The following is a 27,057-nucleotide window of genomic DNA, read 5'->3' as shown; positions in this document are numbered from 1 at the left end:
AGCAAACGGACACAAAACACCTTTGTTGTGTGCCTGAGTGATGGAGGTAGAAATGCTGGGCAAATGGTTGAAAATCCAGCATAGGCAAGAATGAAATACTCAGTCATTTGCTTACCATAAATATGAGTTTTCCTGTATATTAAATACAAGTAGCATATGGCTTACCTGTAGCACAGTCTGCAAGCTCACTCTAAACTGTCAAAAATGTGTTTAGATTTGTCGCAGAGGGGCAGGTTAGGCTTGTTGCACTGGTAGACCTAAAGGGACAGTTAACGGACGAAACGTGCTTATTTGCTTTTTTGACACTGTGGCGCCGACACAATGAAGTTGAGCTGCAGCCAGCAGTTATCAGCAAGCCAAAGCTAACTGAGTGTCTACACAGAGAGCACAATGCAACCAGTACATCTAGTAGATGTACTGGTTGCATTGTGCAGGTACACGGTTTGAAGGTGCTGGAGCCAAAGACATAATGACTGTAGTTAAAAACTGAGCAAAAACGACTTGAATAACGTAAATGCATAATGTTCTCTCAGATGTGACAAGTAAAAAAAAAAAGATGGCTGAAATGTTTTTTTGTGAAAACAGCAAAACTCAACTCAAGTCTGGACACGATATCCTGTTCGTTACACAGAAGTGTGAAGAAAACATTTCACAGTTTAGAAGAGAATCTGTTCTCATATTCTGACGTCTCGTGTTCGCTGCTCCGTAGTATAGTGATTACTATATTTTGCATTAAATGCAAAAAAAGATCTGTGTGTGTGTGTGTGGTGGTCCCAGGCCTGGACTATTGGGAGCATTGTGTCAGGGTTTTCCTCTGTTTCTAGTCCTTATCCCTGTAACTGCCCAGACAGGTCATCAGTCTGCAATTAATTTCCGCCAAAAAAAGGGCTAATAACCACATTCCTCCAAAACTGTGAAACTTTTCCTATAAGTCTCCAAGAATAATGTTAGTCACCAGTGTTGAATTAGTAAAAAAAGACCTCAGAGATTGCCTTTACACTCAAAAGATGTGTGTTTAACACAGAAACACACAGCTGTTTCTAACTAAATAAGATTACACAAAAGCTGATTAAAAAAAAAAATCAATGGGGAAAAAAAATCCTAAGTACAAAATTAACAGCAGGCCTGATAACACAGAATACGTAATACGTTTTGACTCCACAGGCTAAACAAAACTAAAATAACTCAAATACAGGCTGAAGCTGGCCGAACCAGCTGAACCTGAAGTGCTACCACTCTGTTTGTGCTTCTTTTGGCAACCGAATTCTCTGCACCAATCAATCACATTAGCAGACATCTGACACGATCCTTCCCACTTTGCAGCTGCTATTCACCCGCATGGACGGTACTTTTATTTTCAGTCAGTGAGTCATAATGCTGCTGCAAATCCTCAGCAATGTTCACCAAATACTCTTAACAACTAGAAGGGAAAGTGTTAGGAAATAATCACCTGATAATACTTGCCTGAAACAAACAAACAAACAAACAAATCTATTTCAGCCTAAAGAGAAGTCACTGTGCAGCTCTTCACTTTTGACAGGCACGTTAAAAGTTACAGACTGGCCTTAAAGTTAAAATGGCTTTTGCGTTGAGCCAAATCAGAAGCAAACACTGGTAAAACACATTTCTAAAAATATTTTTTTCTTCCAGCCTTGAATCCTCATGGCTAACACATTTCATGAGTTATTTCTAGACACAAGTGTGATACTTCTATTATACTCCACCATACTAGATGAGAACAAGACAATGGAAAACTGTGAGCACCATTGGAAATCCTTCACTGAGGTTCTCCAGTAAACCAAACAACAAGTGCTGAGATCCACTTTGACCTTAAAAAAAAAAAAAACAAAGGGCTGTACGATTGTCATATGAGAGAAATGGGACTGCAGAAGTGTTGAGTAACTTCTGAAAGCTAACAGCAATTTATGATGTTACAACATATAATACACTGTCTGGCCAAAACAAGTCACATCTGAATGTAACTAAGGAAACACATAAAAGCCTATTACTGCAGTAATGAATATGTTTTTGCTAACAGATTATCCAACACTAACCAATGCAGTTCTCAAGCAACCATGTTTGAAGATATTCTGCGGTTGTGGAAAAGCCATTAGTCCATTTCAGAACGGTCAAATTATTGGCCTACATGGTGAAACTACTAAAACAGATCAACAGCAGAAATCAAGGATATGTTTAACAGTGAAGGTAAATATTTCTAAGTGCACACTGAGAGCTCAATGGAAGCTACGTTGCTTTAAGAAAACGTGGCTTAAATGAGGTTTATATTTGCTAGGGAGCATGAAGATCAGACTCTGGAGCAATGGAAAAAGGTCATCAGATTGATGGGAATATTTGGGGAAGAACAGGCAGGTGAAATGCCTACCACACAACATCCTGTGGGATCAGCGTTATGACCTGAAGTTGCTTCAGTTGGTCAGGTTTAGGTTCGAGAACATTACGTGCCCCAAGAAAAAGGTCAGCTGACAACCTGAAGCTACTGAAGTCAATTAACTTCCATTTTATTTATATATTGCGAAATCACAACATTGGTGGCCTCGAGTTGCTTGAGGTAAGGTAAGGTAAAGAGCCTAAAATAATACAGAGGGCAAGCACTTGGCCACTTGGAAGGAAAAACTCATTTTATTTAACAGGAAGAAACCTCGAGCATGGGTGAGGCGCTGAATTACTAGGTTTTTCCCAATAATGGGAATGGGAAGTTCGAGGGGTACGGCAGACTGGAGAGCGCTTTATCCACACTGAGAATCTTTGCTGAAGAAGGTTTTATACAGCAGTCTGACTCTCCCATCATCAATGATGAAACCTTTGGAAAATCCTAATAGAACTCTGGATGGAAATAAATGCTGGGGTATTCCCTAACCTTACAGAAACAAGCCCACGGCAAGTGCACGTTGTCATCAATGCAAAATACTGAAATTTGTCTTGGTCAGGCAGCATACAGCAGTCTTGTTAGGGGTACAATGTGTAACACTAATAAGTAATCTCATGGTTTTCCAAAGGTGCTTTCCACATTTTTCCAAAGTGTCCCGATATCACGCTCACAAAAGTAAATGCATTTGAGAGAGAAAATATGAACCTATTGAGCAAATGTTTCAAGCAGTCTGAGCAAACTCTACAATCGCACATCGAGGAACGATCCATGGTCGACGAAGGACAAAGAAGCTCAACAAATTATATTTATGGCTTTAGGATTATGCATATTTTTCTAAGCTATTTGGGTGGAAGTTACTCCCCAAATGTTTGCGTCAGTGTGTGGAATAAAATACAACCTTTGATTTTTTTAATCTGCACGGGTGACGGAATTTCAGGTGGCTCCATGACACACTTATAGGGATATGCCCAAAAGTTATGCTCTTCTCTCTGCTTGATTTCTTAGTATGTAGAGGAGAAGAGCCTCACAAACATAGACATAAACCAAGTGAATAAGAAGCATAAGGTTTAAAGAAAAATTAATGTTGAACTTTTGATTGTCAGCTGTTCTTGGTGCTTGAAAAGCATTTAAAAAAATGCTAGACTGATTGTTCATATTAACCTAGAGTATTTATTCATATGCGCACCTGGCTGCTAAAGCTGAAAGTGCTCTTCTTTCAGAGAGGTGCTGATTTTGGACAATGTTGTCTGTAATGCTAGTAGTAATATTATTTTCTCCCCCCAAACTACAGAGATAAGTACAGAAATGTGGCTGTATATAATATAGGATTTACTGTTATATTACACTGCATTACTTTAAGCTTGTTGTCACTATCTGTACTCAGTCATTGCATTTCTGAAGTTAAAAAAAACATTTCTGCAGGTGCACCATAAGGATTTCAGCTCTATTAATGGTTGTTTCAAATGTAGTTCTCTTATTATTATTACTGTACTAATGTTAATATAATGAAATGTGTCTTTGAAGGTGAATTTTTTAAGACAGTATTGGCTTTGATTCGGTTTTTGTACATCTATATATGTACTTTTTGTTAACAAAACTACAAGGTGGGTGGTTCTCTTCCTCACATATTAAATAATGAATGATGTACCAGCCCTTTTTGAGTGAAGAAAAACACTAACATTTTATAGTATTAGTGATAACTTTCTTGCCTAGTTAGTGAAGCTGCAAGTGATTTTGAAATGTGAAAATATAGTAACAGACATGCTGGTCATCATCACATTCAGAGATCCACTCTGAATATAATCAAAGATTGGACTATTTGGACCTGAGATTTTAAGAAGCTGCTGTTGAGAATCACTTTGTGAGTTCAGAGGTGCGTCTCATTTTCTGATACTTATGAATATTAATTTTGATGTAGTAAACCAAGTACCTACTTGTGTAGGGTGTGACATTTGACAGGGTACTGTCATTTCAACTTGAACATGGCAAGCTGTTCACTCAGAGAACTACTATAGTAGCAGGTAGCTCGAACTGTCGCAATACTTGCAGCATTACAAGTTACAAATCACTGACCTAAAACTAGTTTTGCCTACACTAAAACAACCCAAGCTACGAATGCAGATCCACTGCCTAAAAAAAACAGGTTGCTTTTTGCTAAATAGTGCGCAGCGACTATTTAGCCTGCTCCTACTGGTGGAAAATTGTTCACCGGCTCCTCCCTTTCCACTTCAACCATTAAGGGTCCAGTCATACAAGTCAAGAGACTGGTTGGCAGGAGCCTGGCAACCACTGGTCACTCCAGCAACCATTGATTGTTAAGGTTTCTATAGGCTGCTGACAAGAGACCAGTCAGTGGCTTGTTGGTAATAATTGGTCACTAGGGAAAAATGGGTATTTCTTAATCAGTAGGCGAGTGGTTGCTAGAGGCTGTTGCTAGTTGTGAGGTGAAATCGGCTACAGAGAGGTATACAGTGTGTAACATATTGCCAACACCTGAAAACTGTTCGAAAAGTGGTACTGAAACTGTGAAGAGTCCAATGTAAACACAAATGGATAGTCTTGGTCTTCAGAGTAAAAGTTGTGGTTTTTGGAAGATGTTGGTGTAAACGGTAAGGCACAACTTTTACTTTGAAGGGGACCACTCCCAGTGTCCAGGATGTAGTCCACTTTTTCTTTCTCAGATTCTTGGTGGTCAATTAGTGTTTTCATCTCCGTGTCTTCCATGAAAACTAAGGGCGACTGCAACAATTTGCTAGCGATGAAAGCAATCACAAAAAAGGCAACAACATCGAGGAATCACTCACCAACTGGTCAGGGAATACACAGTTCGGTGACTAGTCTCTAGGCCTATAAGTGACAACTGAAAAGCATTCTCCAATCAACTTTTAATAAATGTTATGTTTACAGCAGGTACTTAGTGTGAATTGCATGTAGTGTACAGAAGCATACAATAAGAGACAGAGCAGGTTTGTGCATTAATGGTTTTCAGCATGTGAGTTTTGCAAATGAATTATTATAAAAATCAGACTTTCACATGGGTTACATTTTCTGAACATTTTTCTAATTAATATTGATGTGATTTATGGGTTCATAATGTAACTTTGATGTTGTGTGCAAAAAATAAACAATCTAAAAATCAGAAAAATAGAGGCTACTGCCTTAAGACATCATGTCCGCAACAGTATACATTTGAGTTCCTCCAAAACTCTAAAAAACAAACATACAAAATAAAAAACGAAACAAACTGTTGTTTGTCTGAGACTCCACTGATGTGCTACAGGCTTGAAAACGCCTGTAACACGGCAGTGTGAAGATGTCACCAGAAGTGGATTTAAGTGTCTCCAACTACAAATAGGCTGCTTTTAATCACGATCGTGCTTCAGCGCAATTGAGTTAATTAAACTGAGGCCCTCTGCGCAGAGGTAAGTGTTTGCTAATGTTAACTGGTTTGACTTCACGAAGAATTTGATGAAAAGGATAAGGGCTGATTTCAATGATACTACGATTGTTCAGCCTGGAGTACTTAGGTAAGTATTGCTTGAAGGCTATGATTCAGAACTTAAATGGGGCATCCCTGAATACCCCAATCATTACAAGGCCCCATGATTGACTAGTATAGTTTTTGCATTACTGGATCATGGATTAAAGGAATACTCCACTGTTTTTTTGTAACCTCATCTATCTATCTTTACATTATAAACAGTGCAAAAAGTAGCTACTGTATATGTGCTTTGCATTGTCACAGTCAGACTTTTTCAGGAAAGCAAAAATGCTTTCAAGATTTCAGTGGAAATGCTGGCAAACTGAAGGTAACCAGCGGCACATTAGAGGTTAATCATGAATACTGACAGCCGTGTTTAATGTAGCAGAGGTGAGAAAGAGGAATATTTTCACTTGCAAGCCTTCTCATCATGTGCGAAAATGTGTGAAAACGGAAATACAGTGCATTGACCACAAATAATTTTGAAACTGGGTTTAATTTAGTCGAACAGTGGTTTTCAGTGGCCTCCAATCTGGTTTTGAGGCATTTCCACATAATAATAGAAAATACAATATTGTTACAGTATTATAAAATCATATATACTGGAGCTTTAAATTCTCTTTACTAAAGCAACTAGCAATGGAGAAAAAGTTTAAAGAACTTTAAAGGCCTTTTTCTCAACCAAATTTTGATTTTAAAAACACTAACATGTAGATAATATTTAATATCTACATTAAAATAAAATTAAAAAAACAGTGGAGCATTCCTTTAATTAAGGGCAGGCAAATGAAATCTGTGATATGCAGCCACTGATAACAAATGGCACAGTAAATGAATGATTTACGTATAAAAAGAAGAGAAAAAGTGCCAGTGACAACCAGCTATGGCATATTTGTATTTAGGAAAAACACTAGGACCACATAAAACAATTGTCTTTTTAAAAAAGCTAATAGGACAAACCTTAAAGATACCAGCTGGCAACAAGACAAGGGGCCCACCCTTCATCATGTACCAATAAGCAAAAAGGCAATACAGGATGAAGAGCCTTAAGGGGAGGAGTGAGTGTGCTGGGGCCAGTGTTTGATTTAATCTGGAATAAATTGTAGAAAGAGGGCTTATTTTAATACTAGTTACACATTGGTGGAGATCTTGTACTTAGGAGACATGTTATTATGGAACCAGATGAAACTAAAAATGACGCCCATGGTTTTGGGTATACGCTCGTCGTAGGCAAACGTCATGGCCTCGTGCAGCGGGACTTTGACCACCTCGATAAGCTCTCCCTCCTTTGGCTCACCTCCACCTGGGCTGACGCAGTTGTCATCGGACACCTCAGCGTAAAACATGGTCTGCTTGGCACCGGTTACACCGACACCCGACCTGGAGGAGAGACAAAAAATAAAAAATCTAAAAGGACATCTTCTTTCATTTTTAAACAGGGCTGAGTGTCTTGTGCTGGTGCTTCAGTATCAACACAACACTCTTAGAGACCAAAACAAAGAACTCAACAAAGTCACATATGAATTCTGTAAATCTGTCTTTCACTCTTTATAATAAAAAAACCCCCATATGGTGTAAAAACAATAAATTCTTTAGCATTTCAATAAAATATTAAATCTCTGCCGCAGGCGACAGTGCCCTCAGGTTGCCTGCTATTAGCAGAGCGCTTCAGTATACTGAGTACTTCTGTCAGAAACACCCTCATAGGTGTTATGAGGGTTAAGGTGATCCCCGTCTGTATAATGGAAGCAGCCTACACACAACAATGGTCGTAGACAACACCAACAGAGCTGGAGGTGGTGTGTAAGCTATATCAAAAGCGTCCTTATGAGAGTCATCACTCAAAGCTGTCCAGCTGCTGCTGTCTAATGTGGGACTGTTCGTCTCCTGGGTCTTTTCACTGCCGCTTCAAGCTCTACTCAGCTAATAATACATGGACAAAGATGGATGACTTGCCTAATGCTTATTTCCAGGTCACTTATATAAATTGTGCACTTTTAGTTTATAATTTCAGAACTTCCTCCAACCCCCGCGCCCCCCCAAAAAAAACAAACCATACAAAAAACCCTGCACTGTCACAAAGACTGTTAAGTAATGTTCTTATAAATCTCTCTACTTGACCACTCAAAGCGCTTTATTCAACATGCATCATTCACCCATTCATAAGAGCAATTTTTCTATGCCTTTCTAACATTCACAATCCAATGGAAGCATCAGATTGTGCATCCACTGGATTGTGAATCAATTGGAGAGCAACTTGGGGTTGGTATCCTGCCCAAAGATATTTGGGCATGCAGACTGGAGCAATCAGGGATCAAACCACCAACCTTCTGATCAGTAGGTGCTCTTCTGAGCTACTGCCAAACAGTGTTAATGCACTATTAAACCACTGTAAGGGTAATTGTCAGGCACTTTTTTCATTTTTACAGACTAAACTAGTGAAAGAGCACCAAATCACAGCAAGAAACATTCATATATAGAGCAAAGAATGATCCGACCTAAAGCCAGACTGATATATGATTTTAAGACCCATATCGATACCGATATTTAGTGATTTGAAAAAAAAAATACGATATAGCCTTAACACATGAAGCATAAATGGATTGGTTATGTGTATTTATGAGTCTAAAATATTATGATAATGCAGTTTAAAAATAATCTTGTTTTAGTGTCATAACTAGTGATGGACTAATCGTTTACGCTCTGCCCAACTCTCGGATGAGAGAGTTGTTGCGTTTCCAAACAAGTATTGCCAACAGGAATGTTGTAGAGTGCCCTCTGGTGGATAATCTATGTAACATCAACACCACTAGCATGGCTGTGAAGGGTGTTCCTCCTTTCTCGTCTTTATGTTTTTACATTTTTATTTATTGTCCGTTAAAGCAGATACAGATATGTCAGCTAATATTGGCTGATATATTAGCCCTGTCTACATATCAGCTGGGATATAATCTAACCTATCATGTTCACGCAGCTAGTGAAAAAATAAGTGGAAAAATGTTCATTTAGATGAGGTTAATAAACAATCATATACCAATCCAACAGTGACAGCTTTTATAGACTAAGCTCATTTTCAATGGCTGTACCTATTAGCTGAAAGAGTAAAATGGCAAACAGTTATAATATTTGCCTGGTTATTTAAGTCTTTAAAAAAAAGTCTTCTTACTTTATTTTCCAAGTGAATTTTGAGAACTCACTTTACTCCCAGTGCTCAGGATAAGGGGAGCACTGGTTTTGCTATTCACTGGCAGATCATCACACAGGAAAATTGCACACATGATTTGACTAACACTTTCAGTCTGGCACCTTTTAAAATCCATCCATAAAGCTTTCCCAAGCCTTTCCAACAGACAGGAGTTTTTGTGTGTGTGCTCCAATAATCTACAGTATATATCATTTAAAAGTTTGAAACACTGCAAATGTAGGTTATTTCCTAGTAAATGCTGCACAAGGAAGTTCAGAATGTATAATTAAAGGAAATTATAACAAAATAGGACAATAGGAAATTAATTGTTAAGGGACAAGAAATCCAGTGGGAGTGACTAAAGTAGATAAGATACACAAGATAATGAAAAACATTGCACTGAGACTTTCCTGTGATTTGAGTTGATACTTGACAAAAGACCTTGACCTTGACCGAGTGCTCCTAACACAAACCATCAGCTGTAAATTATTTTTGAATTATGCGCAATAAACCCAAAAAACTAACCTGTAAGAAGTAATCTTCTTCAGCTTGGAAGCTGGCACATCGTAGCCACATTCTTCCAGCACCTCCTGGCGGGCGATCTCCTCCAGAGAGAGGTTAGGTTTGTCCACCAGGCCAGCGCAGAGCTCATAGGTGACCCCCGCAGAGGCAGGCAGCCACTGAGAAGAGCTCTCCCCTTCTGAGGCTGACTGGCCCTCCTGAGACTCCGTCGCGGCTTCTGCAGCACCCTCCTCGGTTTTTTCAGCAGACTTTGGTGGCTGCGTCTTGGCTTTTTCCCATTCACACATGTATACAGCTGATGGTGGGAGAAATGGAAGAAAATGCCAATACACTCGGGTAAAAAAAGCTCATTTTAACTGCAATGGCTACTTTTCAATCTTTAAACATTTATTGTCTGATAAATTCTATCGTGAGCTCAAGGTTTAAAATAAAGTCCCATTTTGCACTGCAGATAAATACTTAAAAAAAATGGCAAAACAAACGGACAAAACAAATAAATCAGTGCCCAGGTGTCCTTGAATTTAATAAACGCCAATGTGGAAAAGTCTGGTGACTACTAACAAAGGAGGCTAGGTTGCATCGTAATGGGACCTCCTGCAGTCTATTTATGAGTCTGTATTGTTACTTCCATTCATTTGAATAAAAAGTATGCACAGGATGTCCATAGGATGTATACCAAACTTAATCTAGATTGGTGAACATAATGAAATTGAATAAACTGTACTGCAGTGTTTTTGGTGTGCCACTTTGTGAACACAGAAAAAGAAAACTTACCTGGACGGAACTGTTTGACGAGTACAAAACAGTGTGATGTGGTGTTGAAGATCAGCACAGATACACTGCAGACATTGGGGTGTGGGAGAAAGGCAGAGTTAAACAAATGTTATTCTCAAAGGACATGTTTTCTACCTGCCAAAATGACACATCACTGGTGCAGTGACGTCAAGTTCAAGAGAGCAATAAGTCAGTGGTGAACCATTTTTTAAATCCCTTGTGATGGAATCACCAGTCTAAAACATGCACAAGTCAAAGAACCCTGGATTCATGTATAAAGGTGGTCAAGCGTCGGGTCCAAACGCTGGTTTTTGCCAGTTGACAACCAATACTTAGACTTCCTGAAAACAAAAGACCGCCTGGTAAAAACTACTACTCTACCAAATTTCTTTACCTGGCACATTCTCAAAAACCAGTATAAAGCTACCATAAATAGTGACATCACAGCTGTTGCACGACACAAGCAATGTCATGACTTTAAACTTAATGCAAGATGCTACTTGGTGAGGGGGGGGCTTCTCGTCGCTATGTCTGTGTGACTGAGGCTAAACAATCATACCTGTGTTTCATTGTGTCTGGTTTCCGTTACAATGTTCATCCACTTGAAAGTAGTTTTACTTGATTCTGCAGTTTATAATTAATCCTGGTTAATCGTCTACTGGGTCTTAGTCCTTCAGTTCATCCTCTGTCTGAAACGAGTTGTTTCAGAGACTCTCCATTTAAATAAACCTTCGTCCAATTGGTTACCCTTCACAAATGGAAGATGTGAAAAGCAGGTGTGTGGGGCTTCTGTGCAAAAAAAAAAAAAAGCCATCTGCCTGAGACGCCCATGTTAAGAAAATCCACCCTTACTAACATTAAAAAGAAAGTTGGGGAAAAGAAACTGAAATATACAAAATGTTATGTAGTTCTGTGTCATTCAGGGAGACACACATCTCAGTGTTTAACAAAAATCATAACCTACAAACAAACGGAACGATCATACCCCTGACTTAACCTTTGTATTAGACATTTCCTGTTACAAAGACCTAAAAATAACATGCCACTAAAAATAAAATGGTCTGCCAAAATGAACAGTTTTCTAAAATAAGAGTCTTGCTTCACTGCTGATATTCACAATGACTCTTAACAAGCAGGATATGGAGATAAAATAGAAGGAAGGTCAGCATGATATGCTTCGCCACTGGCACCCAAAGAGCTCTATAGGCACAGGTGGGTCACCGCTCGAGTGTGTTTGTGTGTATGTGTGTGAGAGTCTGACTGTTGCTGTTTGTGGCGACTTGAGGCCTGGGGTTTGTGTTGGGAAAGCGGATGCGTCTGAGGCAGCAGGAAGCCCTGCCCTGTCTTTCCCATGGAAAGAAGGAACCAAGAGTTTGCTGGTACAACACCTAGCTGCAGCTCCTGGGCTGATACTTGGTTAATGTCTGTTTGCGTTTTAGATTTTCAGTTTTGCCTTTTCAAACATGTGTAATGTCAGCTGACTGGTTAATCCTTCTTAAAAACGGGATCATTCCCTTTTTAGTTTATTTTATTGAATCCACTACCTCATTTAACCTTCAGTGAAAACAAATGTCTAGTCCCTACAGTGTGCATTAAATCAAAGGAAAAGTAACTACAGACCTCACTTTTATTGGTACAAACACAGATCATAGCACACACCGATTAAAAAGTCATTAAAAACACCTCTACTGTGCATACTTAAAGTTAATAAAAAAGGTAAAGGAGACTACACCAGGTAATAAATGTAGCAGCAAGCAGGCCTGTAAACTATGACAGCCATTAACTGCCATTTTTACAAATTCAAACATGCTTGCTGCTTTGTTGGGTCCTTTTTCAAAACACTTTTGTGTTCAAAATTGCAGAATTGAACTTGCACTTCCAGCAATAACAAGTTAAAATCAAAGCTGGAATTAACTGTGGGGTTAACTTATAAATCCTTATAAATTTGCATAAAATATACCATCTCATGGCCCTGAAAACAGCTTCAGAAAAAGGTCAACCATCTTTCTATTACTGATTAAAAAGCCTTTGATTCATATCTGGATCCAGTGAGCAAACTCTGCGACTTATCTATTCAGCTCCTTTCGCCATACTCCATTGTTTGCTCTCACCTTGAGAACACAGAACAGCCATTTTCACCTCCTCCCTTGCATCTTTCTAGAGCTTCTTTTTCACACTGATATTGCTGAAGCTGATTGCAGATATACACGAGAAGACTGCGCTGTAGGGCAATATCACCTCACAAGACACAAGTGAGGAGGATGTAGACAAAAAGTGGGTCACAGGCCTGAGGCATTGGAGCTGTCCCTTGTGGCAAGTCATGGTCTTATAGTGCTGTTACACACCATTACTGCTCTTCTACTGCTTCCTGGTGAAAAAAAGGAGCTCTAACAGTTAAACCAAGAAGCAGGCTAAACAGACACTCAGGACTTTTCATGCACGGTTAAGCTTTCTCTCTGGGGCATCTGGCTGAACAGCGGGAAATCTGGGTTAAGGCAGACGTATGAGACGCAGGACTAAGGTGACTACTGGTAGAAAGCTTATGGTTTAAGGATATTATTATTTGGCCCAAGTCCCACTAGAAAAAAAAAATGGGTTAAAGGCTACACAATCCATCTTCTGCTGTCAGATCGGAGCCAAGGACATAACCACATCCCTTCTTTCATTTACCAGCTTTGGTTTAAATGAGTCAAGTGTCGTAATATTACATTTTTTAAATGTTTTTTTAAATGAATTATAAGATGCAAATTCTTTATTGATATAAACAGAGCCACATTACGAACTAATAAAACTTACAGCAAGCTAAAATGCATTAGAACAAACAAACAAACAAGGGTTTAACACAGTAATCATTTTATTTTTATCTTTGCCTTTCTGTTGCCTCTGGGCGTCTTTTATTCTCAGATTCATTATGTGAAGCTTTCTGTTATAAATAAGGACTACAAACCAATAAGAATGGCACCTGTGCAATGAGAAACCTCCTATTTCCAAAGGTTTATCAGCAAGCATCTTAATACACATATATAAAAACAGGCAAAGAAGGACATGAAGCTGATGTCCCATAAGTATGAATGATCTAAATTATAGTTTAGAGTGTAGTTTTTATGTTTGTCTTGTTTGGAAAACCATTTCCACGCAGTCAAGTGTGATTTTACAGTCAGGTAGCTTTTCTCAGAAGGCAATATGCAAACTTCAGTTAGCTTTGTAAAGTTTTAACGCTCTCCAAGCTCTATAGAAATAGCAGTTTCTTAAATAAGTTAAAGAGGTAAAACTATATACTCTTCAGATACTTTATTACTAATTCTATTAAAAATGTTGCAGAGTTTGTTGTCATCCATGACTCACCTATAAAGTAATTTGTGCTGTTGTGTCTGAATGTGTCCCATGGAAGAGCAATTCAGTTTCATGTGTTTTTGTAGTTTTCAGGTCAAACCCTGCTTGTGCAAACAAAGTAAGCACTTGCTCTAGATAAGTGGCAGCTAATGAAGCATGTACTTCCAGAATCTTTGGCTCCTGCATTGACGATCTGCACCTCTAAGTCAAAAGCCACTGAACATTTTACAGTCAACTGTCGTATTTACACTGAGAGTAAATTGTTCCCCTTGTGCAGAGTTAAGTACTATATCTAAGGCAATATCCACACACGGAGCTATTAGCAGTTGTGTGGCAATCAGAGCCCATAGAATATCAATTACATTGAGCAATTTCAAGTGACAACGGGAGAAATAACCCCCGGGCAAAACGATATGGACAGGTACAGAGGTAAATTTTTCCCATCTTAGAGCAATCGAAGTGACTACCAATGAGAGCAAAGGATATGCAGCAGTCGATTGAAAAACACATGGGTGGCAAATGCATTAAAGGCTTAACAAGGCAAATAGAGCCTGGAATGTCCAGTAGCAACCAACTGTCACAATATTTAAATATTGACAGGCCTTAAGAGGTGAGGCCTGTCCAACAAGAAGATGAATCCATAACATGTGGAATACATGTGAATAGGTGGATAATCCACATAGTGAGGGAAAACCCTTGGGATCCTTCAGAAGAAGCTAAAAGCAAAGACTGTGAACCAGATACACCCTGAAACATCATGAAATATCATGAAAACCCAGGTTATCAGTTAACCTTACAGTTTAATTGTATTTATTTATGCAGTACTGTCAAGACCTTTTAATAATCTTGGTAAATGAAATTTCTATTAACTACTGTAATTTCCCCAGGAGGCCACTTATCAAATAACCGCAAATCTTGGTAAATGTGCATGCTTATGAAGCAGATGAATAACTGTGCACGTCGCCACAAACTCATCTTCATAAGAATTTTAGAAACAAGCTGAAAAAAATGTATTCAATAACGCATCTCATAGCATTCTGACTACAGTCTCTTCTAGTCTAATGTTGCCTTTGATAAAAAAAAATCTGTCTTTCAAATCTTTGACTAGTTCTTCTGAAAGACAACATCCTGCTGAGAAGAAAATGCTATGCACACTTGCACAAAAATGCAAAACAATCCAGGGTCTATTTGATATATGCCCCACGGGGAATAACCCGTTTCGCAATATCCACATGGGGTAGAGAAATGCAGGTTTGGGTTTACTGCTTCTTCCCTCTGTGGCACTATTTTTCAGAAGAACTTCTCTTTGGGGTCATTAGGAGAACAAAATGGGGCTGAAATAACCCGAGACTTACCTCAGGGCATTATGGCAGACTGCGAGTTGGAATTACGGCTTTGACGCAAATGTGTGATATTTCTCTTACAGAGCCCCACTAAAGTTCAGACATTTATTGCCACTTTCCCTGTATAATTGCATGGCACTGCTTTCTTCAAAACAAGGTGTGTTAAGGTTGACGATCCTCCAAATACAATGCATTTTTAAGAGAAACCAGATCATTGTGGTGTAAAAATACCAGAGAAGTCAGATGAGAGGAAATTGGTTTGGATGTTCAGGAGCAATCTAGGAACCAATAAGGCTTAAGCCTACCATGGTCTGGAAACTGCCGTTTTACATAGCCAGAATGACAAGAGGTATGTGTGGAAGACTAAAGGCTTTTAAACTTAAGTACACTGGACCGACTGCCAAGCATGGTGGTGGTAGCATCTTGCTCTGAGGTTGTTTTACTGCCTGTAGTACTGATACACTGCATAAGTGGATGTAATAATCAAAAACGAGAACTACCTCCAAATTCTTAAAGCTTTACTCAACAGTTAGACAACTGAAACTTGCACACAACTGGAATGATGCTAAACACACATCAAAACAGGTTTTGGAATGAATAAAGCAATCTAACATTAAACTTCGGAAATGGAATCCCAAAACTGAGTCTATCCCAGTGACGTTAAAAATGTTATTGCTCCGACTTGTGAAATTATGAATTCTTATAAAGCAACAAATCTTGTCATGATCTAAAGAAACCTGAGAACCAGTAAGAACCAAAGTCATTGACATCTATCAGTCTGGAAAGGATTACAAAGCTATTTTTAAGGCTTTGGGACTCAGGCAAACCACAGTGAGAGCCATTATCGACAAATGGAAAAAAACTGCCAATAATGAGAAAACTTCTGAGCACGGCTTTATGTTTAAAACAAGCTCTCGAGATTGAATAACCTCTCCTGACATAAACATGTATGTTATACAATTTCTCAACAATAACAATGCTGTGTGTCAAGGTCTCATTTCAGGCTACATTAATGTTTTCTTACCTCTTCTGTGTAGTCTGGTATTATTTATTAGCCATTTAGTTTGCCAATAAGATGTATTGAGTAAATATACATGCAAGTAAAGGACAGGAGCAGTAAAAGTAAATTGAAAGTGTTTTTTACCTGTCATGGGTCCGCATGAAGTCCCACGATTTCTTTGTACCATTCTGCGTAGAAATAAGATGACAATAAAACACCATAAATTAAAAAAAAGTATGATCTCATAGTAATTCTCAAACACTGCTGGGTTCCAGCTGCATCAATCAAAGTGTTTAAAAAGATAAAGAGTGCCTACAGTTTGCAATCAGTGTATTATAACCTGTTTTATTTCATATGACTTGCATGACAAGATATCAAATCCCCTCTCATTTGGTTAACAAGAATATTTGCTGCACAATTAATGTTGTCTTATTGAAAAAAGTGCACCCAATAAAAACATCTGCAGATGCAAAGCAAAAGAAAAGCACCACGAAAAACGTGTTTTCTTTTTATGCCTTGCAATTGCCTCACAATTGCAGAGAGAGATTCCCGATAACTAAACAATAAAACCCTTAAGTGACAGAAGTTGTTGTGTTTGAAAGCCCTGTGGACACATCAGCACATTGGCATAACAGGCAGCTTCACTCTTTCAGTAAATTTCCATCTGTATAATTATGATCAAGCTGCAAAGGAGGTGTGTTACCCACACAAAAGACAGACAAAAATATTCCAGAAATCACAGGGCTTCAATTTATAGCTTGTGACACATGCATTGTCTGGCATGTGACTCTCATCTGTAAAATGATGAGCTAACATCCTGAAAGTTTGGTTTCCTTTCTTTTACATTATTTTCATTAAAAATGGCTGGAAAAGATTTTAGGAGTTTGTTCCGAAATGTATAAAGCCAAATTTGTTCAATGGAAAGCTACATGCTCTAAGCTTTGCTGCTTTTTGAAAATATAAAAACTGGCATATCCACTTCTTTTAGCATGTATTGGCCAATACATGTCATTGCTTCAATCAACTGAATTCCTAAAGCTACATTTAGCTACATGGGTCAAAATGTCAGGATAAGGCTCAAGGTCAACCTGCTTTCTACATACAGCAAGGCCAGTGTAAAGCTAGCATGACCTAATGCTACAATACTCAAGGTGAAATAATACCAAAATGTTTGTCTATTTCCAGCATTTACTCAGCCAATACAGTGGCACTGAAGAATAAGTCGGGCAGATGAAAACAACATTCATCAAAGCTATAATTACATGAGTAATGGAAAACAGCGTTTTTTCGTCTGTTTTCCGAAAACAGCTGAAAAAGCAGGAGTAACTTCCAAAGAAAAGGTGTGCCAAGCTTATAGGATCATTACCAAGAAGACCTGAGGCCATCATTGCTGCCAAAGGTTGACTTCTTACTTGTCATTTAAATAATTGGTTCATGTACCATCAACAAGCTCTCCCTGTGTGAAATAACCACATTAACCTAGCATATTCCTATCTCTGCATCCAGTGCTGTTTAAATATGGTAAAGTTGGCCTACATTTTCTATGCCTGAAGAAATATGGCCTTGATTCAAATTTAGGCTGCACCTCCTCTCCACCTACGAGCTCTTTCAAACGCAGGGATGACAGTTTTACTAGAACAGGCTTATCCCAGCTACAACACACGGTGTGTTAGTGAGCTGTTTTCAGTACCACCCAAGAAAAAGGGAGGTGGTACGGCTAATTTCACTGATTCAATCAGACAACATAACTGCTGTTGTAGCAACATGATTTGTGGTTAAAGCTGCAATATGGAATTTAAAGATTTCTATCTGAAAGGGAAAAGTTTAATCACAACTACTTGATTGTGTGGAAGTTAATTTCCTTTCAAAGCATGTTCCACAAACAAAATCAGCCCCCCCAAAAAAAAAGAAGAAAGAAATGAGAACGGCAAGCTTGGAAGGAAGGAAGAGGCTTTATTTAGCACCCATATTATCAGTTACTCATGTCTTTTTTTTTTTAAAGTTCATTCATTCATTCAGGGTTTCATCTGTAGCGTAGTAACTAAATGGCTGGGGCCTTTCTGTATAGAATTTTCATGTTCTGTGGGTGCTCTGGTTTCCTCCCATATTCCAAATAGATGCAGTTAGTGAGGTTAGGTTAACTGGTTATTCCAAATTGCCCATAGGTATGAATGTGAGCACATGTGGTTCTCTGTCTGTGTTAGCCCTGTGATAAAATGGCGACCTGTCCGGGTGTTCCTTGTGACCCTAAATGGGATAAAGCGGAAGAAAAAAGATGGATGACTGAATGAAAACAATGCCTTAGATCCCAGTCTCTCCATCCTACAAACTGGTCAGTGACTCTCTGGGAACTACAAATCCCTTGAGATAAAATGTATATTCCTTCACCAAATGGCAAGTGACTGCTGGAACTAACCAGGTATAATTAATCATAAAGAGGTATACGGATTTCACCAAAAAACAAACAAACAAACAAACAAACAAACAAAATAGCAATACGACTCAAAACTATGATATTTACAAGACCAAAAAAAACTCACATTTTAGGAGACAGTTCTGTCTTATGTTGATTACTTTTGCTTGATAAATATTTTGAAGACAAGTGAATATCATAATTTGCGCTGTACAATAGCTGTGTTACTACATTACTATCCCCTCTGTAAATCTGCGTCTAAGCAAAGGAACTAAAATGCACATCAACAAAATGCAAGCTACTGCAAGAACACGGCATCCAGCGCATGATGTAAGAGGTCATAGTCACATGACCTTAGCATGAAGCCAAGCCAGGATAATTCTGTTCATGCACCATTAACTGTCCTGATTTGGTGTGAAATGGAAGCATAAAACATTTATGTTCATTTATTTGGCTCCACAAGTAAAAGACTGCCCACTTACATATGCAATTTTACTGCATACTTTTATTTTAAAGCTGAGATAGCAACACTCAGTGATTAACTGAAGGCATTTTCTGTGTCAAATAAGAGAGGAATTCCTGTCAAAAGATCATGAAAGAGTGAAAAAGTCACTGCAATGAAGTCACTCAGAAATGCTGTAAATAAAAATACATTTTTACTCCAATTGCAGTGACTAAAAAAAGAAAAAAAAGATAGAACAATGAGAGTCATACATAATCTCATGTTCAGCCATTATTAAAGGCCTGATATTATGTGATTAAAACACTGCAGACATGCTGCGGGTGTAATTACTCACTAAATCCTTCCATGTCAGAAATTGGTATATGTGTTTTACATGCCATCATATGAAACCAAGCCCTTTCACTTCTCCTTATGAAAGCAAAGCTGGTATGGTGATGGAGTGTGTGATAAATCATTTTGTCATGACTGAGGTAGGGATGCACGTCTCGTAGCTTGTTGCTTTATAAAAATGCTTGGCTCTGGAAAATGCTCTGCTGAGGCGGAGTATTTTTGCCATCACTGAACGTATTACATGGAAATTGCAGGGTATTTGCATAAGTAAATGGTTACAAATGCATGCACTAGGGCCCCTAAACCCATCCATGTTGTTCAGAACTGAGCCTTTGTCAAACTGAGGCTATACATTGCATTGCTGTACAGCAGACACATTAAAATATACAATAGAGCTATACTTTGAGATAAAATGGCATTTTATAATCCAGTCCTCCAGCTACGGCAGGTTATGGTTAAAGTGGCCCTACAGCCAAGTACAAAAACAAGATCTATCACAGGACCAGAGCCTCTGTGTGAAGGCAGCTGAATAATCTCGAGAACCCCCAGAACAACCTGGTCAACCTCCCGGTACAGAAACACAAAACAAGAAGAATCTGAGCAAGATTTTAAGACAGAGACTGAACCTTCAGAAGAAAACCTTCAGATCTCTTGGAACAAATGCTAAAAGGAGTCAAAAATGCTTAGGTGGTCAATAATGCATCTAAAGGCTTCTGAATTTGCTCAGTGCAGAAGAAATGTGCAGGAAAGGTGCACCATCAGTTCAGAGTAAGCTGCAACTACTATACAGACATTTCTGGTAACAACACAAACTCAAGGTTATGAAACAGTGAGGATAAAAATAACATCCAAGAAGGTCTTTCTATTTAAAAAAGCAAAAAAGAACAAAAGTCATCTGGATTTCAAGATTGAAGAAATACCTTAATGTTGTCAGCAATTTCAGACAGCACCACAAAGAGACTAGCAAACACCTCGAATAGGGTTTGTTTACAGTACATCACCATTAATTGGCCATGATTACTGTTAAAAACACTGTAGATACAACACATTTATCTTCCAGCAGTGACCTACTACATAAGGTAAAACTGCACCGCATGAATGTGTCAGCGCACACACATTCCCTCTTTAGTCTCCTGTCACCACTCACAGATGGCGGGGTTCCCCTCATTACTCAGGCCACTTGCTGAGAGAGGGGAGGCGGGGACAGCTTGAATGGCCCAGGGGAGATGGAGAATCATGGCCGACACAGATTACGACAGAGAGATTAGCCCACGGGGGGAAAGAGAGAGACACAGGCAGAGAAAGAAAGAGAGAGAGCAAGGCAAGCAGAAGCAGGCTACACAGGACCTTGAAATTAATGTGGTCCCTCTGGCTTTGGCCATCCGAAATGACAGGCTCGTACGTGAATGGCTGTTGTAGGGAGGGATGTATGGTCTTGATCTTTTAGGTGCTTAAAGTCTAATAACCATCACACACACACACACACACACCTTCTATGCTGACTATAAAGCAGACAGCTGCAGCAAGAATAAAAAAAATTAACTACCATCCTCAAATACAATAGCTCCCTTTGAGTCTCATCATGCGCGCTCCAGTTTTTTTCCTGGTTTCATTTATAGTCTCTCTGTTTGACCCTGCTGTCTCGACAAAGGCAGCAGGACTATCATTACAACGGTCAACGTGTTTTAAAAGTAACAAAAAGCATCTACACGTGCAGGGGGGGGGAAAAACCAGCATGTGCAGTTTCTTCTCAAGGACGCAGTTTCCAAGTACAAACTGACTGTGTCCTCCAGTGAAATCCACAGAGAGTATATAAACCTCAAATCAAGGCCAGTATACATCAGTGCCATCACCAAACTGAACTTCAAACCTCCTGCCTGGTCTGTACCATACACACACTGAGCCATATTATTTTATTTAGATACTTCCATTAAAAATGTTCCAAAAGGTACAAACACCACGAACAAGGTTGAGTAGTCCAAGTCAGTGATACGAATTAGCAGACAAGAGGCTAAAGCAGTCACAACCGCCGTGTTCCTAACTCTAAGCCTCACCGGACACAAAAGTAGTACCATAAAGCAAGCACAATACGTCATTCTTCTTGAAACAGGAGCTTTACTGACCTCTCAAAATTCCTTATAAAGTGTTGTGAATGTCAACTACTTCAGCTGCTACTGAAGGAAGGGTTGTCTGCCAATCTGTCTCCAGCACTACTGTTTGAAGTTGTATGCCAACTGCAGGAGGCAAGACAGCACTGTTGGTATCAATACTGTTGCAACTGAGTATCCAATAGTAACATTTTTAGTACTGATTAATATTTCAGTATTGATGTATTTTTTTTTTTGACAACTCTGGTGGATTTTAGTTAGTTTCTGGAACTTATTCACAGGGGAACAAAAACTAGATGCTCTCTCTGGATCAACTAAACTGACCATAGTGCACCAACGTTCTATCTTCTGTCATCATTAGCCTAAATTGAGTCTAAATGAACATAACATAGTGCTTATGTTAAGGACATAGTGTTTTCAGTGAAAGAAAAGTTCCGTAGAGTATCGAAGAAATCAAATACTTTAACGCATTTATCTCATGGCAAACCTGTAAAATCAAATTTTGAAATAATTACAATTATTGGACCGTTATTCATTAAATCTAGACTGTTTAAACTGTGATAACCCGTGTTGTTATTGGGTTGTGAACAAATAATTTTAATAATTATATCCTCCTGGAACTGTGCCCTTATTTATAAGCAGATAATCACTATGGCAATCAGTTAACTGCTGTGATTCAAGCACGAGCAGATAAATAACCATTCACGTAAGAAAATGTGCGCTTCAAGATCATAAAGATCTCATATTCATTCACTGGCTGAAAGACGCACAAGGTACATAATTCTAGATGAATAATTCAAATCATTATAATGAATAAATAGAAGGTAATTATCTCGCTCTAAGCACCAACTCGTGATTCGCTGTCAGCACGAGGCGACAAACATAAGAGGGGTTTCCCAGAGTCAACAGAGCACAATCACCTGCTTTGGAGAAAGCACCAATAAACACTAATGATGCAGAGAGTCTCTTATGCATGACATTATGTACTTTTGGAGTGTGTTGCTGTGAGTGTGAGTAGATTTCTGTTAATGGCCAATAGCAAAAGCTGAAGATGTACAGATGAACATAAAAGGATTGTGGGAGAGATGCTCCCTCGGCATGACTGAAAAGCCTTTGTGGGGAGTCTCTGAACAGCCCCTCCTGACGTGCAAGGCAGAAATGATGAGAATGAAAGAGAAGGCAGGACAGAGAGAGAAACACAGAGGGTCCACCCGTCATCTCTTTTGTTGTCCATCTGCTGTCTTTAGCCGTTCCACCATCCTCTTGACAGGCTTAACCTTCCCCCTCTGCTGTCACAGGTGTGTACCCCAAATGGGACAAACTCCCAAAAAGAGTACCATGGTACTTGAGTTTTTGGATTACACTGAAAACAACAATACAAAAAAGAAGCTTCCATACATGTAAACCACAATTTGTCACTGCAAGTACCAATTAAAAGCCCTTTTTTCTCATTTGTTTCCAAAACAAAATATACAAAAGAGTCTTTTTTGGCATGTACTAATTACATGAAACAGATGTCATTAACGTGCTCTTATAATCTACTGTGTAAGTAACGCAGCAGCTCCTAAGTTTTAAGAATGAGTTCAGCACCACAGTCACTATCCAGGTTTTACACAACCATATCCATAGCCCAGCAACAGAGAAACTGCACAAATATTTTGAAACCTAAAAATAAATTCATCCTGGACTGCCGCCCGTGTTTGGGTAAGGAAGCACTTCTCACTTTGCAAGGAGACCATCGGGACACAGTCATCACACTTTGCTTTTAGTGGGAGGACAATTTTTATAGTAAATTATTAATGGCTAACCTAAAAAAAGTCAATCAAAGTTCATTGGCGGGGACACTTTAGGAAGCCCAGACCTTCTCATATTTAAGATGCATATATAAAGCAGTGCAGTGAGGTAAACGATGAAAATGAATATCAGATTTTGGTCAGAGATAATCAGCACTGCCTAAATTATTTTACCACCACCTGGATAAGAAGCTAAAGGTGGATAGATCATAGATAGATGCTGGCATGGATGGATGAATAGTGACTAAAACTGCACCCGCAAGCCCCTGAGACACCTATGTCCTTGGATAATAAATATTATCGACCTACAAGACAATTGACTCTGCACAAGAAGCGCTGCAAAAGCAAGGACGTGTTTGAAACGATTAAGTCATATTTACACCTGAATGCTAACTAGGAATAACAAAGTCTAGTTAGAAAAAATGAATCCCATCAACATGAGCATAAACATTTTTCCCCTCTTTTAGGTGACTTGGAGATTAGCACTTGCTATTTCAACCTCACTGAACTGCATTGCATTCATATTCAGAAAAATGTGAGATAACTGTGGCACTATGATCTGAGTCACAGCGTGACTAAATGAATGACTGAATGAATAATTTGTAACTGATAGGAAGAAACAGTGAATATCATTATGGCACTGACAAAGAAACCAAATTTTATTGGGGATGGGAATCAAAACCAGTTCACAAGCTTATCAGTTCATTTCATCAGTGTACGCTACATCTCTCAAAACAATCAAACTCAGAGGAGTAGCTTTCCTTTTGCAAATACTTTTTTTCTCCTGTTTTTTCCCATGTGTTCAGGTGCAGTGAAAGTAACAACTGCAGTGCTTCTAAAAAAGTTAAGTAGGCTTATTTTTTTCCACACCTAAAATTGATGATGAGCCACTAAGAGAGTCCGTAAAAATACCTACAAGCAGAATTAGTAATCACATTAGCAAAAAATATACTGACTTATTTTCTATTCATCCTCACTAAGGAAACTTATTGGGCATGGTCAGTAACAGTCCAATCTTACTGATTACAGTCTTCCTCTTTTCCTCTTACCTGGTAGCTCTATATTCAACATCCTTTGTTCAATATATACTCACTATCCCTCCTCTGCACACCTCCAAACAATCTCAACCTTTCCTCTCTGCATCTCTTAATAATGCTGACTCAAATTGCTTGATAACTGAAAAACCAAAATTAGGTACTCAAAATAACTGGGTAAGCCTTATTAAACTAAAGCGTTTGAATATAAAGGCACATCTACTATGGTTTATATTTAAGACAGGAGCATGACGTTGATACTAACAAAAAGACTTATAGTTATATTTTCTTAATTGAAACTTAATGCAAAAGAGTGATGCTGATCTGAGGTAGGAGCATGTTTCTCTGCACAATGTTCTGTCCATGATCTGCACATTTTTGCAGGTCAATAAAACACAAACACACGCATAACACTTTAAATCCCGAAAGGATATGAAAAGGAAAAACTACTCAGTGTCGCTCAAACACAAGCCTGGGCAACTTAGCTCTCTACACATCTGAACTTTCAAAACCTTCGACCTTACTAGACCCACCAGACTGGGTCACTTTGACAGCTGAGATCAACAAGTCTCGCCTGTCTTTACAGTGCAAATAGCGCGAAAAAACCCCTCTCTTTTCACGTTAAAAAGACCAACTCGAGCCATCTACATCTCCTCGCTCTAATATAAAGCATGTGCCTCTGTTAAACCATGAAAAAAACCCTCTGCAGTAGCAGCAGGCTACCGTTAGCATGGTAGCTCATAGCTCCCTGTTAGCTTAGCTGTCTCGTAAAACACAGAGGTAACTGCGTTTCAAACCAGACCAAATACAGACCTCTTTAGGTCGTCGTGGTGCATGTAATGCCAATTTTTGCTGTCAGTGATTGTGTTTAAGGTCGGCTTAGCCTTCATGTTATGCTAAAAAAATGAATGGGGGTGGGGGTGGGGGGGGGGGTTGGGTTAGCCTACATCATCCAACAGCATCTACTAGCCGTTATTACTCAATAATAACTCACCTGGCTATAGTGCACCCTGAACGGCTTTAGATAGTCAGACTCTGTGCACGGAACCACTTCAATGTTGTTAATCTCTTCCATAGTTTACACTTGGAGCTTAGATTTGGAGGCTCACCGCTGTTGTCTGTCACCCGCACACTAACTGACAGTGAAGGAATGCCTACGGAAGCCGGGAAAGGACATGAGACTTGGCAGTAAGGGAACAACAAAGGGGGGAGTGAAATGAATGGCGTTAAATTTATATAACAATATAAATATATGTGAAATAAAGAAGAAAAGAACAATGTTTTATTGTTGCATCATCTTAGCCCCAGTTATCTTTAAATGATTAGTCTAGATTAACCTAAAGAGCCAAGGACAATGCAATATTGCACACTATACATTCTATGTCACTCACCAGTGCTGCCCATAATACTAGGATAAAGGATGTAGCTATCTTCTGATACCTGTTAGATGGCAAGACAATGTACTTTGTGCAAAGGGAAACGTGGTGGCTGATGACTGAAACCAATGAAAATGCAACAGCCTGCAGTTGTCAGCTTTTCAAAGCCAGCTACAGCAGTCAAACCATCTAAGGCTTCACTCACGCAGGCCTAGAGACTGTTCTGACAGCATCTGATTGCTAGGGAAAAATCTGTATTCTCTGACTGGTTGGCTCTCATAAGGTGACTGCGTTGCAAAAAAGGCTACTGTAACAAAAACCTCAAAAAGCTCTTCCGTTCTCCTAACCCTGACTTGTACATTCTGTAACTCCATGCATACATCACCGCTGACAATCATATCCAGGATGTTAAATCCAGTCAGTCAAAACCACATGAGGTTCTACCCTATATTGACTGTTCATTTATCCCACCTAATAATACCACTTGGGTCAGTTCAGCACAGAACCCAAGGTTAACAGCGTTAAGTTAACTGCCTTTTGATCTGTGTGGATAGTTTTCCTCTGTGCTGGGTGAATTTTCCTTTTTTCATTACTCAGTCATGGATTTGAGCCCACTTTGATTGGCAGATGTTCTAAGACAGGCAGCTGTAGCTGATATGTGTCTGGAAGACAAACTATTACAGTACTGTTTATGTCTGTCCATCACCTGTACACACTTTTTTCCTTTCTCTTTCTTTTGCTACTTGGTGGATTTTTCCTTATCTAAATCAAGACTGTGAACACAGAGGGTATTTTATGCTGCAAAGATTTCTGTAAAGTCTCTTGAGGCCTTGTGCCTTGTGATATTGGGCCATACAAATAAAAGTTACTTTATCCTGTGAAAGATCACAAGAGACCGAGTGCTATTATCGTAACACAGACACCAATTTATTGCTGTAAATAAACCTGCTGGCAACTTTTGACATGTGAGTAAAATGTGAGCACTTGAATTAAACCCATAAGACATGAAGATAGGCTATGTTATTATAAGTCTTCTACAATTTTACTTGAACAGGTTTGAGCTTGTCATAAAACCCTGATCAGTACTAACAGGCTTCAAATAGGGTAACCAGCTGCTGATTGGACCCATAGCTGTAGCTTTCTACCAGCTATGAGCGGCCATGCAAGCCAGGACATGGTGGTACTCTGCCTTTATTATAAAGCTGGCATTCCGTTAATTCGTTCCCCTTTGCCTGCCTATTAGATGTCTTCACGAGGGAAAGACTTTCTAAAAAAAGGGAAAAAAGGCAAAGTATGCAGGAAAAAATATTTGGATTGTACCTATATATCTACAAAGATTAAGCTAAGAATTAAACAGAAGAAGGGTTATGCTGTGTGTCAGTCTGCAGTCATGGGTCACATAGGGTTGCCAACCGTCCCTTAAAATACGGAATCGTCCCGTATTTCGAAACAAAAGTACACGTCCCGTATTGAGCTAATAAGGGACGCACTTTGTCCCGTAATACAGTGAGAAT

At 39.0% G+C, this 27,057-nt stretch overlaps 1 protein-coding gene across 1 annotated transcript; it reads right to left on the bottom strand.

The window, feature by feature from the left end:
• Positions 1-479: 479 nt before the first annotated feature.
• nudt14 (nudix (nucleoside diphosphate linked moiety X)-type motif 14) lies at positions 480-25,309 on the bottom strand. Its single transcript, XM_085382086.1, has 5 exons — positions 25,162-25,309; positions 16,171-16,214; positions 10,351-10,415; positions 9,580-9,871; positions 480-7,250 (listed from the first exon to the last, which is right to left on the bottom strand). The coding sequence occupies exons 1-5, from the start codon at positions 25,240-25,242 to the stop codon at positions 7,001-7,003; spliced, it is 732 nt and encodes a 243-aa protein (XP_085238212.1). The 5' UTR covers positions 25,243-25,309; the 3' UTR covers positions 480-7,000.
• Positions 25,310-27,057: the final 1,748 nt, after the last annotated feature.

Source organism: Rhamphochromis longiceps, linkage group LG15 (assembly GCF_057381845.1).
Source record: "Rhamphochromis longiceps isolate RC_006_pf linkage group LG15, R_longiceps_female_GT1.1, whole genome shotgun sequence".
Lineage (NCBI taxonomy): Eukaryota > Metazoa > Chordata > Actinopteri > Cichliformes > Cichlidae > Rhamphochromis > Rhamphochromis longiceps.
This window is presented reverse-complemented; position numbering and strand designations above follow the sequence as displayed.